Source organism: Chenopodium album, chromosome 7 (genome assembly GCF_948465745.1).
Source record: "Chenopodium album chromosome 7, dcCheAlbu1.1, whole genome shotgun sequence".
NCBI lineage: Eukaryota > Viridiplantae > Streptophyta > Magnoliopsida > Caryophyllales > Amaranthaceae > Chenopodium > Chenopodium album.
This window is the reverse complement of record NC_137840.1, coordinates 65,367,540-65,385,227: the sequence shown is the minus strand read 5'-3', so window position 1 is coordinate 65,385,227 and position 17,688 is coordinate 65,367,540. Positions and strand designations below refer to the sequence as shown.

At 35.2% G+C, this 17,688-nt stretch overlaps 2 protein-coding genes across 2 annotated transcripts in view; one reads left to right on the top strand and one right to left on the bottom strand.

Annotated features, from left to right (window-relative positions):
• Window positions 1-475: 475 nt before the first annotated feature.
• On the bottom strand, window positions 476-4,277 carry LOC145640492 (uncharacterized). Its single transcript, XM_081691764.1, has 4 exons — window positions 4,050-4,277; window positions 1,292-2,062; window positions 905-1,236; window positions 476-810 (listed from the first exon to the last, which is right to left on the bottom strand). Exons 1-4 carry the CDS (start codon window positions 4,275-4,277, stop codon window positions 483-485), a joined length of 1,659 nt encoding a protein of 552 aa, XP_081547890.1. The 3' UTR covers window positions 476-482.
• An 11,925-nt stretch (window positions 4,278-16,202) lies between these two features.
• Window positions 16,203-17,688, top strand: part of LOC145640491 (uncharacterized) — a 3,029-nt gene continuing 1,543 nt past the window's right edge. The window contains exons 1-2 of the mRNA XM_081691763.1: window positions 16,203-17,001; window positions 17,083-17,688. The exon at window positions 17,083-17,688 is cut by the window's right edge and continues 191 nt beyond it. Coding sequence (XP_081547889.1) covers window positions 16,203-17,001; window positions 17,083-17,688 — 1,405 coding nt within the window. The remainder of the gene's footprint in view (window positions 17,002-17,082) is intronic.

Here is a 17,688-nt window from a genome sequence, read left to right as displayed (position 1 = left end):
ATAATCACCACCATCTTCATTGGATACGCTTACTCCATAATTCATTGTTGACTTATGTTTTCCATGGCCATAAGTTTGGAATTTGTATCCATTCACATAGAATTGGCTCCAAGTACGCACTCGCTTAGATGGGCCCATAGCCAAAGCAAACAATATTTCATCATTTGGCTTTTCTTGAATCACCTGCTCATATGGAATAATTATATAAATAAATTGATATTAGTCGTGAAGTTATAGAAACAAAGTAAGAAAACGTGTTGATGTCAAATGCGTATCATACTCACTTTCAACCTAAACCACTCGAGGAATTCAGCTTCATGTTTAATCCACACATCTTCTTTGCGAATAGTGGGTTGCATTTGAACAATGTGGTCCTCAAACTCCCTTCCATATAACCAGAGAAAGAGTATTAATGAAGGTGGTCGACATTGGATACGATGTAAAATTCAATGAAATCTTAGTGACTGTGATAATTTACAAATTTAATACCTCTCATATGGTTCCAGAATACCGCTATTTCCCAAAACATATAAATGAGCACGTTGTAGTTCTTTTTCATCCAAATAGCGACGAACTCCACCAGTAGAAGCATGTCCATGATCAACCCTAAACAGTTCTGGAACACTATCATCCAAAGTGCTTTCAACATCATCATGAACATTTCGACCTAAGTCCCGTGTTTTGGTATCCACTCCTTGTTGGAAGTAGTTAGAGCAAAAGTACCCTATCTCTTCCATTAGATAAGCATTGCATATTGAACCTTCCACACGAGCCTTATTGCCAATTTTACGTTTCAAATGATTAAGGAACCTATAATAAAAAATATTGAATAAGTTATATGTTATGCAAACAACTATAGGTGTATAAACGAAAATGGCAGCTCTGAGTTTGTAGGAGCTTAAACCTCTCAAACGGATACATCCAACGATATTGGACAGGACCACATAACCTAGCTTCATAAGGCAAGTGAACTGGTAAGTGTTCCATAGAGTTGAAGAACACTGGTGGAAATATCTTCTCGAGCTTACAAAGAATTTCTGCAATGTTATGTTCCAATCTTTCCATATCACTCAATTTGATGGTGGAACAACAAAGATCACGGAAGAAAAGACTAATCTCAGTAATAGCTTTCCAAACATGGACCGAGAGCAATTCCTTCAAAGCAACTGGCAACAATCTCTCCATGAAGACATGACAGTCGTGGCTCTTCAAACCATGGCTTACATGATTGTAAATCTACACATCTACTCAAATTAGAAGCATAACCATCGGGAAATTTCAAGTTCCTTACCCACTCGCATAACACTTTCTTTTGAGCCTTGTCGAGTGACAATGGGGCTTTCGGCAAAGTGTCTTTGCCTCTCGCATCCTCCGTCACATGTAGTTGTGGTCGTTTGCAATATTTGGCAATGTCATTTCTAGATGCTACTGTGTCTGAAGTATGTTTTTTCACATCCATCACTGTGTGAATTAGTTGGTCAAAGAAATTCTTTTCAATATGCATCACATTGAGGTTGTGGCGGAGGAGAAGAGTCTTCCAGTACGGTAGCTCCCAAAGAACGCTTTGCTTAAACCAACCTAGTTTCTTCTTTTTCAAGCTTGCAAGTGCTTCTGGTCCATATGTTGCCTTAGCAAAGTGTTGAACTTGTTGCCATAGCTCATCGCCGGACATTATGTGAGGTGGTGTCCCCTTTTCAACCTTGTTCTTACAAAAAGCAATTTTGTTGTTTCGAAAAGGATGTTCGGGAGGAAGAAATTGTCGGTGACAATCAAACCAAGACAACTTACCACCATGTTCAAGCCAAAAAACTTTTGATATGTCCAAGCAATATGGACATGCTTTTTTACCAGCTGTTGCCCATCCAGAAAGCATACCATAGGCTGGGAAATCACTTATAGTCCACAAGATTGTTGCACGCAAATTGAAGTTTTTTCTTTGCGAGATGTTGTAAGTTGTTGCACCAACATCCCACAGTTCTTTCAGTTCTTCAATTAACGGTTGCATATACACATCCAAGTTCCCCTTCGGATTTTTAGGACCAGGAACGAGCAAAGAAAGGAACTGTAGGGAATATTTTCAAGCCTTTAAATCCCACTAGCCTGAACCCCACTGTGATCATACACTAAAGTACGGTGGCGTCCAAAAGGGAAGAAGATAGAGCAAAAGAGTCGCCAACAAGTTTTTTAGGAACTTGTAAACCATTCACAGGGTGAAGGTTACACCCCTTAACAATCCAAGAGATCGTCAACTCCATAAGGTCATGAACCAAATAAGGGTTCGAGGATGAAGGTACAAATCCAACCTAAAAGAGATTGAACCTGCCCTAATAAATAGGCCTCTACTTTATTCTGATCGTATTCATGTGCGCTTTCTGATTAACATGCAATCAATAGGATTAACCCTAAACATGTTTATCTATGTTGGTTGAATATAATGCACAAATAAAACTATTATTGGCGATCACTTGAATTATAATCACATTAACCCTAAACAAGATTATTAATTATCTTATTAAGCGTGATTACAAGTACCAATTCCCTTTAAACATGCATAAAAGGCGTGATCAAGCAATAAAATTAAATATCAAGAAACATAATAAATAATAATAATAATAATAATCATGATAATAAAATAATCATCATTAAATTAATAATAATAATAATAATAATATTCATAATCATCATAAATTATAACAATTATAATCATAATCATGTTAATATTAAAGCATAATAATAATAGCAAGATCCTAGGCATGATACTAACAATATTAATAACAAACCCTAGCATGTCACTAAGCAATAAAAATCAAATCTTTAGCCCTAACATGATACTAACAATCATAAATATTAGGAAGAACATAGGAAGCATCGTAACAATCATATTTAATATTAAAATTACCCTAGACATGATACTAGGAATATCATAATAACAATGTAAACGTGATTTCTACATCATAACATCAATTAAAACCATTAAAGTACTTACTTTGATGCCTCGTACCTCTTTCTAATTACAAAATACACACGTTAGTAACTTCAAGGAAAATAATAAACAAACAATTAAATTAAATAATTGAAAGAGAGATTTGGGACCAAACCCTCAGAAATTAAAATCTTTCACGTCTAGGGCGAAGGCAACTTCGAATATGGCTAGGTGTTTCTAGATCTTGTGAATGCGGAATTTTGTATGTGAAAACAAAGTTTGAAGAAAGAATTGAATGATTAAGAGAATGCTAATTAAAACTGATTGTAGGTGAATGATGGATGTAGATGATGATAATTGGTGAATCAAAACGGAGTTTTTAATACGATATTTATAGAGAAAATCAGCCAAAAAGATAAATTAAACAAAACAGAGTCTGACGCACAGAAAACAGAGATGGCGCCACCCTTGGCTAGCTAGCGCCAGGCACCAACACTAGCGCCAGGCGCTAATGGCTAGCGCCAGGCGCCAGGCCTGGTTCCAGACGCCAAGGCCTGGGGTTAGGCGCCAAGCCTGATTTTAACGCGTTTTTGAAAATCAGATAAGTTTGCCGTACTGGAGGATAAAATCATATAATTTCCTCGAAAATGCTATTTGATTTTGATTAAAACTCTGAAAAGTCAACAAAAGTCAATTTATCAATGCTAATTGAATTAGGAATGAAAAGAACCTTCTAGAAGAATCTAGAAGACTAAAACCATTCCTAATTGCATTAGGAATGATAAATCATATTAGGCCCTCCCCTAGATCATTGGGCCGTATATAAAGCTCAAACCGGGCCCAGTTTAGTAAATTGGCCATAACTTCCTCAATATTCATCGGAATTGGGCTTATAATATATCGTTGGAAAGCTCTTGTCAAGCCCCATCCAACTACACTATTATTGGACCCATATCATGGACCAACCAAACTGGATTGGCTGTTTTCTTAAAATAAGTTTTCAAAAACAAAGAGAAGAGAAAAGAAATTAAAACTATCCGCAACACTAGACTTTCCACACTTTCGCTTCATTCGATTATGATTCGACGTGAAAGGTACTCATCACTGGGTTTGGTTTTGGGGATACACAAATGGGTGTCCACAGGAACATAAATGGTTTTTTCATGCACATCGATTGAGGCAAGTTATAAGGGGTCAGAATGACTGACCAACATGAATACTGACCCCCAAACTTGCCATTAGGAGCAAACCCATCGGTACACATACCAAGTCTCACATTTCTAGGTTCAGATGCGAAATCGGGGAAGGATCTATCCAAGTGCTTCCAAGCTTCACTATCACTAGGATGCGCCATTGTGCCTTGGACTCTTGGATTTTGAATGCCAAGTCATTTCCTCCGCAACGTTCTTTGTTGCAAACAACCGTTGTAGCCTTGGAGTGATTGGAAAATAGATGAGTTCTTTTATTGGAACCAATGACCCCTTTGAAGTCCTCTTGTATCTATCCCTTTCGCACACTCTACACTTATCCAACTGAGCATCAGCTTTCAAAATAACATACAACCCTTTGGGCATGCATGGATCTTCTTGTGCGGAAGCTTAAGTCCGTTAAGAATCTCATTTGTATCATAGAATGTTTTCCCCATCTTATTATTGTCGGGAATCGCTCTGTTCAGTAATGAAGCAAACCCATTGTAGGGAATAATTTCAAGCCTTTAAATCCCACTAGCTTGAACCCCACTGTGATCATACACTAAAGTACGGTGGCGTCCAAAAGGGAAGAAGATAGAGCAAAAGAGTCGCCAACAAGTTTTTTAGGAACTTGTAAACCTTTCACGAGGTGAAGGTTACACCCCTTAACGATCCAAGAGATCGTCAACTCCATAAGGTCTAGAACCAAATAAGGGTTCGGGGATGAAGATACAAATCCAACCTAAAAGAGATTGAACCTGCCCTAATAATAGGCCTCTACTTTATTCTGATCGTATTCATGTGCGCTTTCTAATTAACATACAATCAATAGGATTAACCCTAAACCTGTTTAATCTATGTTCGTTGAATATTAATGCACAAATAAACTATTATTGGCGATCACTTGAAATTATAATCAAATTAACCCTAACAAGATTATTAATATCTTATTAAGCGTGATTACAAGTACCAATTCCCTTTAAACATGCAATAAAGGTGTGATCAAGCAATAAAGAATGATGTATCAAGCAACAAAGAATAAATAATCATGAACAATAATAATAATAATAATAATAATAATAATAATAATAATAATAATAATAATAATAATAATAATAATAATAATAATAATAATAATAATAATAATAATAATATCATCAATAATAATCATCAAAATAATAATAATAATAATAATAATAATAATAATAATCATAAATTATAACAATTATAATCATATTCATATTAATATTAAAGCATAATAAAAATAGCAAGATCCTAGGCATGATACTAACAAGATTAATAACAAACCCTAGCATGTCACTAAGCAATAAAAATCAAATCTTTAGCCCTAACATGATACTAACAATCATAAATATTAGGAAGAACATAGGAAGCATCACAGGAATCATAATAATCATATTAATATTAAAATACCCTAGAAATGATACTAGGAATATCATAATAACAATTTAAACATGATATCTTCATCATAATATCAATTAAAATCATTAAAGCACTTACTTTGATGCCTCGTACCTCTTTCTAATAACAAAATACACACGTTAGTAACTTCAAGGAAAATAAATAAACAACAATTAAATTAAATAATTGAAATAGAGATTTGGGACCAAACCCTCAGAAATTAAAACCTTTCACGTCTAGGGCGAAGGCAACTTCGAATATGGCTAGGTGTTTCTAGATCTTGCGAATGCGGAATTTTGTATGAAAAAACAAAGTTTAAAGAAAGAGAAAGAACGATGAATTAAGAATTAAGAGAATGCTAATTAAAATTGATTGTAGGTGAATGATGAATTGGAGAAAGATTAGTGAGAATAGGTGAGAATTGGTGAATGAAAACGGAGTTTTTAATACGATATTTATAGAGAAAATCAGCCAAAAAGATAAATTAAACAAAACAGAGTCTGACGCACAGCTGGCGCCAACCCTGGCTAGTTGGCGCCAGGCACCAACACTAGCGCCAGGCGCCAAGGCCTGGGGTTAGGCGCCAAGCCTGATTTTAACGCGTTTTCGAAAATCCGATAAGTTTACCGTACTGGAGGATAAAATCATATAATTTCCTCAAAAATGCTATTTGATTTTGATTAAAACTCTGAAAAGTCAACAAAAGTCAATTTATCAATGCTAATTGAATTAGGAATGAAAAGAACCTTCTAGAAGATTCTAGAAGACTAAAACCATTCCTAATTGCATTAGGAATGATAAATCATATTAGGCCCTCCCCTAGATCATTGGGCCGTATATAAAGCTCAAACCGGGCCCAGTTTAGTAAATTGGCCATAACTTCCTCAATATTCATCGGAATTGGGCTTATAATATATCGTTGGAAAGGTCTTTGCAAGCCCCATCCAACTACACTACTATTGGACCCATATCATGGACCAACCAAACTGGATTGGCTGTTTTCTTAAAATAAGTTTTCAAAAACAGAGAGAAGAGAAAAGAAATTAAAACTTTCCGCAACACTAGACTTTCCACACTTTCGTTTCATTCGATTATGATTCGACGTGAAAGGTACTCATCACTGGGTTTGGTTTTGGGGAGATACAAATGGGTGTCTACACCCATCAACGCACCTATGGGGAAAATTGTATTCCGACTTCAAAGATACAATTCGAGATGCCATTTCTAGAACAGACATGGAGCTACCTTCGTATAGTGGTTGCTCGGCAGCCTTTAAAAGCTCTTGAAATGCTTTTGCTTGAGCATTTGGCTCTTTGTCTGAACCACTAGTACTATCGTCACCTGGTGGTTCATGATTACTCCCAAGAGCATCGAGAACCATTTCACGGTAAGTATTTGGTTGCTCTACACTTGATGTAGGGAACCCTTCATCATGAGAAACCCAATCATAGTAATCAGGTATAAACCCCTTTTTGTATAAATGGAGTTTTACTGTGTTGGCATCATGAAGACGTCTATTCTTACATAACAGACAAGGGCATCTTACTTCATCTATGCCCGGGCTCTCAAGATGAGCTTCACAAAACCGTATGAATTGTTCAACACCATCCACAAACTCTGGCCTAAGTCTACGAGCATTACCGCCATCGTATATATCGTACATCCACCGACGCTCTTTCCTTTTCATGGTGACAAATTCTACAACACTATGAAAAACAAATCACATTAATCATTCACACTGAACTTGTATTCATTACAATAATAGCATACGATACAATTAGAATCGAAATGATATCGAAAGGTCCTTATCATGACTTGAACAGGAAAGCTGATTTCACATTCTTTATTAAGAGATTTAAACATATGTTATGTCACATGCTTCTAACTTGATAAATAATTATAATTTTTACAACATTTTTTCTAAGATACTTATTATTTATAATTTACAATATTGATTAAATTATTTATAACTTACACTAAAAAATTATATTTATACCATTTCAAAGTAAATTGATGTAACATTAATAAAATAATAGAAGCAATATGATTTGTATACTTAACAAAGATGGGAGTTTGATAACAAAAATCAAAATATAAAAATCTTTAAAAAAAAAAACAACCACATGTAACCCTTCATGAAAAAACAAAATAATTTACAAAATACTTTATAGAACCATAATACAAATTATTGTTCAAAAGATTATAATAATCCCTTAAACATACATATTTCTAATAAAGCCATTGTAATTCAATAAGAATCATTTTTTTTTAAAACAAAAACTAAAATTATCCAACACATGAGTTCACACCATCCAATAGTCCTACATTGGACATAAAGCAAAATACATTTCTATTCCAACCAAAACACATCCAAGTTCTAGCCTACGCACAATAAAGCGTAAAAAATCCAACAATGAACCAAGCTATCAATAGCAAACTAAAATTATCCAACACATGAGATCACAACTCCATAAATAACTAACATAAATATGAATCATATTTCACAAGTAAAAGAAGTAGATAAATAAGAAGGGAAGAAAAACACACAGCGGAGGAGTTGACCAGAAAAGCAGAGGCGGCGACGAAGGTGGTCCTGGTATATGGTGGTGTTACACTTTTAGGCAGGGTATTTATAAAAAAATTTCAAATGAAAAAAATAAATAACTACAGCCGACTTACCTAGTGGGGGCGATGGAAAAAGACAGAAAAAGGAGGAAGGACGGGCAGAAGAGGAATCTGGCGACGATGGAGCTGCAAAGAGGGTTAATTTGCGACTCACAATTAGCTATTTATGATTAAATAACGAAATTAAAAAAAAAAATCAACCAAAAGGTCAAGACTGAGAACATTGCTTTAATCAAAAGTTCAAGAGTTAAATTTCACCATTTTTAACCAAAAATTAGGCGAAAAGGCTATTTATACTATTTAAAAAAAATATTCAACTATGTAGCCTGATATTAAAGTAATTACAATGAGATAAACCCATGTATTAATACACATTTACGATAAGGTAGCTTATTTGGAATGCACATTTACCATGTCTAATTCTTAACTAGTCATTATGAATCTAGCATATTAGATAAAATCATGTACAAATTCAACCGTAAATCTCAAAGCAAACAAAGTTACATGGCTTATTTAATCGATTCAAGACAAAAATTTCATTACATCCAAACAATTTAATGTGATAGTGGCTCCCTTTCTAATCAAATTGCCACCCCAAACAGTATAATTAAAACCAAACTTAAAATCCACTTCGACATTAGTTCCTTTCTACTTAAATTACACCAAAGCAAATCAATTCAATTTTAACACAATCACATTAATCATCAGACTACACCACAATCTATCAACAACAACATCAATGGACTTCAACATTTCATCATCAAAATATAAACAATTATAAATGAAAGAAAAATTAAAATTGGTTACCATTTAACTCAAATTAAACCAAATAAGACTTTAGAATAACCATATTAACCCTAATTCAATCAAAAAATGAATCAAACCCAATTCCATAAATAAACTGCTTCATTAATCAATCCACAATAAGGTAATTAGTTCAGGAAAAGAAAGAGAGAGAGAGAGAAGGCCATAAACAGTAAATAAATTTTTAAAAATAAAATTAAAAAAAAATTGCATGACTTACCTGATTACAATCGACGGACGACGAGGAAGCTAAGATAGGAGGAGGAAACCGGCGAATTTTCGCCCTGCAAACGTTGATTTGTAACTCAATTTTAGGGTTTTCGCCCAAATTAACAAAATTCAAAACAAAATTAACTAAATAATGAAACCCATCGACTTACCTTGATACAATCGTCGGAAAGCAAAGGAGAGACGGCCTGGAGGGGAATTCGGCGACGGTGGTCTGCGTGGGGGTTGAATTGAGACCCAAAGTTAGGGTTTTCGAACAAATTAACTAAACTAATAAAATCAAAAACAAAAAAAAAAATTCTTTCAAAAAAAAAACAAAAAAAAAATAGAACGCCATACTTGTGTCTTGCGTCGCTGGCCGGAGACAGGCGTCGGTGGGAGTAACGGCGAAGCAGCGACCGTCGTGGTGTTCTCCCTCATCCCCCTTCTTCTCTGCTTCAAACTTCCCCTTCTGAAAATATGAAAGCCCGACTTTGTTTTATTTTAGGATTTAGCGAAACAAAAAAAAAAGATTTAAAATGTTACGACCGTCTCTACGACCGTTTAGACCGGTCGTAATTATTTAAAAAAAAAATTAATTCTAATAATTTTAACGACCGTTATAACGGCCGCAATTTATTAAAAAACGGTCGCAATTAATTAAAATTACGACAGGCTAATAAATGGTCGTAAATAATACTAATTGCGACCGTTTTTTGGCCCGTCGCAAGAAAACAGTCGTAATATCACCGAATTTTAGTAGTGTTCGAATTTTGTTACAACCGCCATATTTGTTTCGTGAGAAGCGCTTGATTAAAACACTTAAGGTCAAGAAACCCCATTCCCCCTTTGCCTTCGGTAAACACAATTTTTCCCAACCTTGCCAGTGCATTTTCCTTTGATCAACCAACGAACCCCACCAAAACCGGCATAGCAAACTATGAATCTCATCAGTGAGGCCCTCCGAAATTTTAACTGTGCTCATCATATAATCTGGAATCACTTGTGCCACCGCTTTGGTTAACACCTCCTTATCCGACTTTGAAAGCAATTTCTCCTTCCACCCATTTTATTTTTTTTCCAAATTCTCTCCTTAAGAAAAGCAAAAATAGCCTACTTTGATTTTCCTATTATCGTTGGCAAGCCCAAATACTTCTCATACTTGTCCACCTCCCGTACTCCTTAAGTGTCAACAATGGCTTGTCTTCTATCAATAGTCACACAATTGCTAAAAGTGACAGGCTAAAGTCGTATCACCTAATCAAAAGTAATTCCTAAAACCACTAACTAATAATAGATAGGGAAGTAGGGTCGAATCCACAGGGAAACTGGTCTTTCTATTCCTAATTAATTCAAGTAATCTAAATTATAAAGTAACCAATGTATTAATATGAATGTAAAACTAAACTGTGGAGATTAAGAGTAAAGAGAAAACAATGAATAAAAGGCCTAGGGCATAGGTTCACCGATAAATAATATTTCAGGGTAAAGCATAATAATCAATCATCAATGCATAAATTAATCAGATCATAAAGGGCTTTCGCTACGTATTACAATCACACAATTAATTTACCGGTATTAAATCTCATCTCTCGACTTAACCATTTATAAATTAACCTGCCTATTGAAACTAGACCTAAACATCAAATCTCATCTCTCGAATCTCGAATCAATATTGTCAAACTCATGCATAAAAGATCTGCGCAAATCTAGTCACAGAGCATTAAACCAATCAATAGGAAATTAATCTAGCATTGACAATTAACAACAATAATTTACCCCTTCATTTTATTTGTGGATCCCCACAAACCCTAGAAATAGAACTACTCACACATGATTAAATCTAAACTAATCAAAAAAATAAAACAAGACATGATCAAAGGAATAAAATAAATAACTAAGATTAAGAGAAGAAAAATTGTTACCAAAGTAATCTGGAATTAAGAATAGAGTTAAGAAAAAAGTATATGAGAGAGAGAAACTAATCTAAAAGCTTAGTAGAGAGAGAGAGTCTAAAAGAAGAATTAAGAAAAAGTAAAAGAAGTTCCTCAACTCGCTTAACGGAGAAGTATTTATATTAAGCAAGAATCCTAAACTAAAACAAACTTAAACGACGATAATTAACTCCTAAAAATAACACGCGCCCGATAGGGCGAGGCACCGCCCGATCGGGCGCGCCTTTTTGCTCATCAGGTGCATTTCTCGCGCCCGGCCGGGCGCGAATTCAGGCGCCGACTTACTTCTCCCGCCTGGCCGGGCGCGCCTTCGGGCGGTAGCTCCTTTGGCCGGGCGACACTCTTGGGCCACTATCTGGACTTCGATTGGGCTCCAATTCTTCGGGCCAATCCGAATTTCCTCTTCGGGTCTTGAATACTCGGTCCAAATGCCCCGATATCACATATACCGAGCCCTTAATCACCGGTTCGATGGCTCTAACCGGTCCTGGGCTATAAAGGATGGTCGTGCATCTCCAATGCTCGTAGATACTCCATAAAATCCCGGAAAAAATGCTCCAAAAGTGCAAATCCCTACAAAAGTCAACCAAATCTACGAAAACACTATAAAACACCAATTAGTAATAAAAGTGGCTCTAAAGAGCCAAAAACACTACTAATTATGACCAAGGGACGGGGGTAAAATACTATATAAAATAGACATATCAAAAAGCAACCTTCGTCTTATCTAGATTAACTTTCTAACCAGATGCTCTTTTTTATAAATAGATAATTTGGAAAAATTGTCAATTGCAGCCATTTAAAGTATGTATTTTGTAAATTGCAGCCATTTAAAAAAATTGCAAATTGCAGCCCAAAAGTTCTTATAAATTGTAAATTGCAACTCAATTCAACTTTTTCATCGGTTTGCACGTCGAAAAATATTCGGTTAAGGGTTTAAGGGCCATATTAGCCCTTAAGGGCCCGAATTGAGCTCGAAATTAGCAAAAAAAAAAAGAAATAACGAAAGTGACTCATTTTGCTTAACAAAAATGTATTGATTTGTGCGTCACTTTTTTGTTGTAAAAACGAGGTACTTACTTTAATTTTTGAGCTCAATTTGGAACCTTTAGGACTAAAATGGTCACTAAAACCTTAACCGAACATTTTCGACACATAAATTGTAGAAAAAATTGGATTGGATTGCAATTTACAATTTCTAAGAACTTTTGGGTTGCAATTTACAACTTTTTTTTAAATAGATGCAATTTGCAAAATACAAAATTTAAATGGCTGCAATTGACAAATTTTTTCAGATAATTTCAGCTATTTTCGAACATTCTTGCAGAGCTTTAGCAAATAATATTCTATTGTAATACCTCGTATTTTTTAAATGTATTTTATAACTAATTAGTTAATATTAATATTTTCTAAAAAGGGTACTTTAAGTAATTTATTTTACTATTCGAATTTTGGAGCCGAAATGATATTCGAATTTTGGCACCAAAAACATTTTCAAAACTCAATTATTATTTTGGATTGTGGATAAAATTCTTAAAAAAACCAAACTACATATATATATTTTGAATATTCTAATTAAATAAAAAAATATTTCTTATTTATAAATTAAAGGGCCTAAATTCCCAAATTAATTAATATGATTTTCAGATTTTCTAAGTGTGGAAAATCTAATTTTTCTTAATTTATTAAGTTAGTTTTAGGTTAATATTTTCTAATTAATTATTTTCTAATAAATATATCACAATCATTTTTTAATCCTTAAAATCTAGCAAATATATATTTCCCTGAAACTAGTATTGGAGGTCCAAAAATATGAACATGGATATGCTCAATATTTTCGGCCACCCTATGTTAATGTTGGGTTAATTATTTTGTTAATTTTGTATCTTTATTATTTTCTTTAAATTTCCTTATTTCAGTTTTAGGTTAATATTTCTAATTAATTATTTTCTACAAAATATATCACAATCATTTTTTAGTCCTTAAAATCTAGCAAATATATATTTCCCTAAAACTAGTAGTGGAGGTCCAAAAATATGAACATGGATATGCTCAATATTTTCAGCCACCCTATGTTAATTTTGGGTTAATTATTTTGTTAATTTTGTATCTTTATTATTTAAATTTTCTTATTTCTTTAATTCCTATTTCCATCTCACAAAGATTTGATCATACAATTTATTTGCCTTAAATCCTTCTTGATTATTCTCCAAGAAAGCTCTCTTGCCATCTTCCATTTCATGATCAAGCTACTTACCTTTATTCTGTAAAATTGTAAATAATAATCCCCACTTTGTCGTATTTTCTTCTAATAATCCCAAGTTTAAATTATTTTGGAATAATCTAAACTTCGAAAGTTGTTTGCTTTCTTCAATATCAATTATCGATGACCGGTTAAATGGGTTATTATTTTTTTTCTTTAAATGACATGTGTCGCAAGTCAATTAGTTAAAAAATTAAAGAACAAAAAAAAATAATAATAAAAAAAACAATCCCCTATCACACCAGCCAAATCCCACTTCCAAAAGATCCGGCCACCCTAACACCTGACGCTGGCAACCATTTGACGTCCGACTTTAGCCGGACTCCCTGCTACGGCTACCCTTCTCTCCCTTACACCGGTAAACCACAACCGGTTTGGGATTGAAGAAAGTAAACAACCCCTAAAGTTCGGATTATTCCAGAATAATTCAAAGTTGGGATTATTAAAAGAAAATCCAGCAAAGTTGGGATTATTATTTTATCGTATTTCTTAATCACCATAAAATACACCTTAATTCTTAAACTCTTTTTTCCAAGTAATTCCTTAAATTAAATCTAATCAAGTGAAATTTTATCAAATTTATCTCAATGTATATCTTCGTATACAGAGAATATCAACAAATAATTTGCTTCGTGTTTTATTTTTAAAAGATAAAAGAGTAAGGGTGTGTTCTCTTCAGCTTAATTTTAGTTCAGTTCAGTTTAGCACTAATCAGTTTAGTTCAGTTCAATTACTAATTTCCTTCTCTCATAAAATATTCGTTTCATTTCACTTCACTTCAATTCAGTAAATCAGAACAAGTTCTAAGACACTTTTTTTCACCTTAATATTGTTTAATTGAAATTATTGTGATTGAAATTACTTCTTATAAGATTGAAGTGACCTAAGTGAGCAACCAATGGTCAATTCTTTTTTTTTTATAAATAAAATTTACTTGTATAAAATTTGGAGAAGTTGTGTTTTTTTTTTTTTTCTGATACGACTCGGACGAGGTACTAGTAATCTAGTATAAATCAAATGATCAATTTCTTCAATTAGAACTTTATAAAATTAAGAGCAAAAAAAAAACTCTCTCTCTAAAAAGAGAGCTTCTCTCTCTAGGAATCTAGAGCTCCTTCCCCAATTTTCATCACCGCTTCCACCGACTTCATTTATCATCAATTTTTCAAGCAGTTTCCATAGTCAAAAGTAGTAGTTTTCTTTGTCCCAAGTAATTCAGTGGTTTTCCTTCTGATTGGTGGTGGTATTTACTGATTTCGAATTCCTTGAGTTCTTTTCCCCTGCTTTCCTAAAAAAAGAGTGAAAAAATTATTCTCCCCTGCTTCAATCGAAATGTCAGAACAGCCGTATTTCGAAGAACCTGGCCGAAATTCGTACGTTGATATACCGCAAAACTCTAATCTCCATCTACATCTAGTTCTTGGCAAATTTGTAGACTATCGTCAATTTTCAATGCTTCGAATTCAAGACTGGGTGTCAACCACCTGGATTAAATTTGGGGAAATTTCGGTCCAGAAGATCAACAATATTTTCCTGTTTCTCTGTGAAGATACTCGAGACAGAGACAATATATTAGAGCAGGGATCCATGGCGTACCAAGCTGCATTAATAGTTTTCAAACCTTGGACTCCGGGTGTTTCGATTAGAGAAATCTGTTTTGATGAGGCTGCTATATGGGTGCATCTTGATGAGGTACCTCTAAATTTATGTGACATTAATGCTGTTAAACCAATGCTTTCTTTGGCCGGGAACATTCTGTGTACAGATGACACACCTCCAGGTTCCATTAAATGTCCGATTAGAGTAAAACTTCAAATACATGTGTTTGATTCGTTAGTTCCAGGTTTCTACTTGGATGTTGGAAATTCTCAGTTTAAGTGGATTAATATTAGATATGAGAATCTGTTTATTTTGTGCTCTAAGTGCAATAGAGTTGGCCATAAGAAGAATGCTTGTTTTAAGACTCCTTATATGTCTACTTCTTTTGTGGCTGATAGTGGATTGTGTATGTTTGTTGATCATTTTGCCCATAATCTCTCAAATTCAAACATTGGATTGAAAAGAATAGAAAGATTCAGAACAACAAGGGTGAATCTTCAAGGTTTATCTAATAAACCCCAGCACAACCAATCAATACAAAGACCCTTTATGTGTGTTCCTCCATTCCTGTCCCCTAACTCTGGGTCTTTTGCAAACTTTTTGGCTGAGGCAAGTTGTCTTTCTTCTCCGGTTGGTTCTGATGGTCCCGACTTAGTGTCGGAGCTGGTTTGTGACAGTGAGGATGTGGTTCCCATGGACTGTACCCCACCATACTCCCCTCCTTTGATGGATTTTACGATTAGAGATACTCAGGTGGTTGAGGAGCAGTTAACTGATAAGGGTTCGCAGGCTAGGGTACCGCATATATCTTCTACTTTGCGGGGAGCAAGTCCAGAGAAGGTGCATAAGAGGGTCAGATTTTGTTGCCCAGCTAAAAGTCCTGCTAGAGTGCATGTTCCTACGGTACCCCCTATTTTGGAGTTACAAGTACAGGAAAGCCAAGATTCTGGTTGTTTTTCCTGTTGGGTGCCAAATAAGAAACGAAAGGGAGTTTCTTGTGTGGGTTGTTCCAAGATGAGTTCAAATTCGAGTTCTGATAATTTAATGCTCTATTATGAGAGAAAACGATTGGAGGTTTTTGTTACTGGTTGTTTATCCTGTCTCCCTTTTAAGAAACGTAAAGGGATTGGTATGTCTTCTTCAACCCAAATGTCTTGTTTTGGATCTTCTTCTGAGGGCTCGGTGGCCGCCTGTTCAAGGCCACCAGGGGATAGATGAAGATTGTGGCTTGGAACTGTAGGGGTTTGGGTCAGGCGGACTCCCCTAAAGTTCCTTACATCGCGTCCTTAGTCCGCTCTAATGGTGTTGATATTGTGTTTTTAGCTGAAACTATGGTGTCTATAAATTCTGTTTCGCATAAGGTTTCTTCCCTATCATGTTCAGGTTTAGTGGGTGTAGATTCGGTGGGTTTTAGTGGTGGGCTGTGTGTGTTTTGGTTTTCCCCAATTCTGGTTGATCCCATTGTGGTTTCTCCGCATGTAATATTGTGTCGAATTGTGGAGAAATTGGTAACAAAATATGTCCTCTTTCTGTACGGAGCGCCTCATGTTTCTAATAGATTATTTGTTTGGTTGGAACTAGCTAATATTGTTGCTCAATATCCAAATATTTTGTTAGTGGGTGATTTTAATCAGATTGAATTTTTATCAGATAAAGTAGGGGGTAGTACAGATATTCCAGGTCGTTTGGATTTCATGACTTGGAAATTAGATAATGGTTTGATTGATATTCCGTTCTCGGGACCTCAATTTACTTGGACTAACGGACGGGAGGGTGGTGATCCTACTTTTGAACGTCTAGACAGGGCCTATGCTACTTCCCAGTGGCTTTTGGAAAGGCCTTCTACTTCTGTTGTCCATCAACCTATCTTGTTTTCAGATCATTCAGCCATTATTTTAAATGATGCTCATGTTTCATCCAGATGCAGGCGGCCGTACAGGATTGAGAACTGGTGTTTACATTCGCAAGAAGTGGCTTTAATGGTGCATACCATTTTTGCTGAACATATTCCAGGTTCTCTCATGTTTTCCTTATCCAGAAAGCTCCGTTCCCTTTGACACCGTTTACTTTCATGGTGTGTTACTCATACGAAAGCCTGGGGTATTGACTGGAAGGCTTTGGTTATGGATATCACTAATGCTTCTTTGTCACTCGACTCTCGTGTGGATCGTTGCTTATTTCTCACTTTCAGGAAAGAAAAGATTGCTGAGGCCCAAGCGGCTTATGAGTTTTGGAAACAACGAGCCAAGGTGAAGTGGGACACTTTTGGGGATGAACACTCCAAGTTACTCTTTTCTCTGGTCCAGGCGAGACGGAGAAGGAATTCAATTGCTGGCCTTAAAAATCTTGATGGTACCTGGATCTTGGATTCAGATCAGCTTCGTTCTCATGCTCGAGACTTCTATATTTCTCTGTATAGTAAACAATTAGGGTCGACTGAGATTCCTGATTTTTGTTGGGAGTCACTGGATCTTCCTTCTTTGTCGGATATTCATCGCCAGGCTCTTTTGGCCCCGTTTTCAGCTGACGAGATTCAGAAAGCCATGTTTAGTATTAATGAAAATAAATCTCCAGGTCCGGATGGTTTCTCTTCGGCTCTTTTCAGATCATATTGGCCCGTGATAGGAGGTCATGTGGTAAATGCAATTCAGTTTTTCTTTGCTCATGGATATCTTCTCAAGGACTGGAACCGTACTTTCT

Bases quoted from the DNA above. Each gene is read 5' to 3' on its own strand.
- LOC145640492 (XM_081691764.1), bottom strand. From the start codon at position 4,277: ATGGCGCATCCTAGTGATAGTGAAGCTTGGAAGCACTTGGATAGATCC. The intron at 2,063-4,049 runs GTATCCCCAAAA...TATTCCCTACAG, and splicing joins TCCTGTGGACACCCATTTGT to TTCCTTTCTTTGCTCGTTCC. The intron at 1,237-1,291 runs GTAAGGAACTTG...GTAGATGTGTAG, and splicing joins AGAAAGTGTTATGCGAGTGG to ATTTACAATCATGTAAGCCA.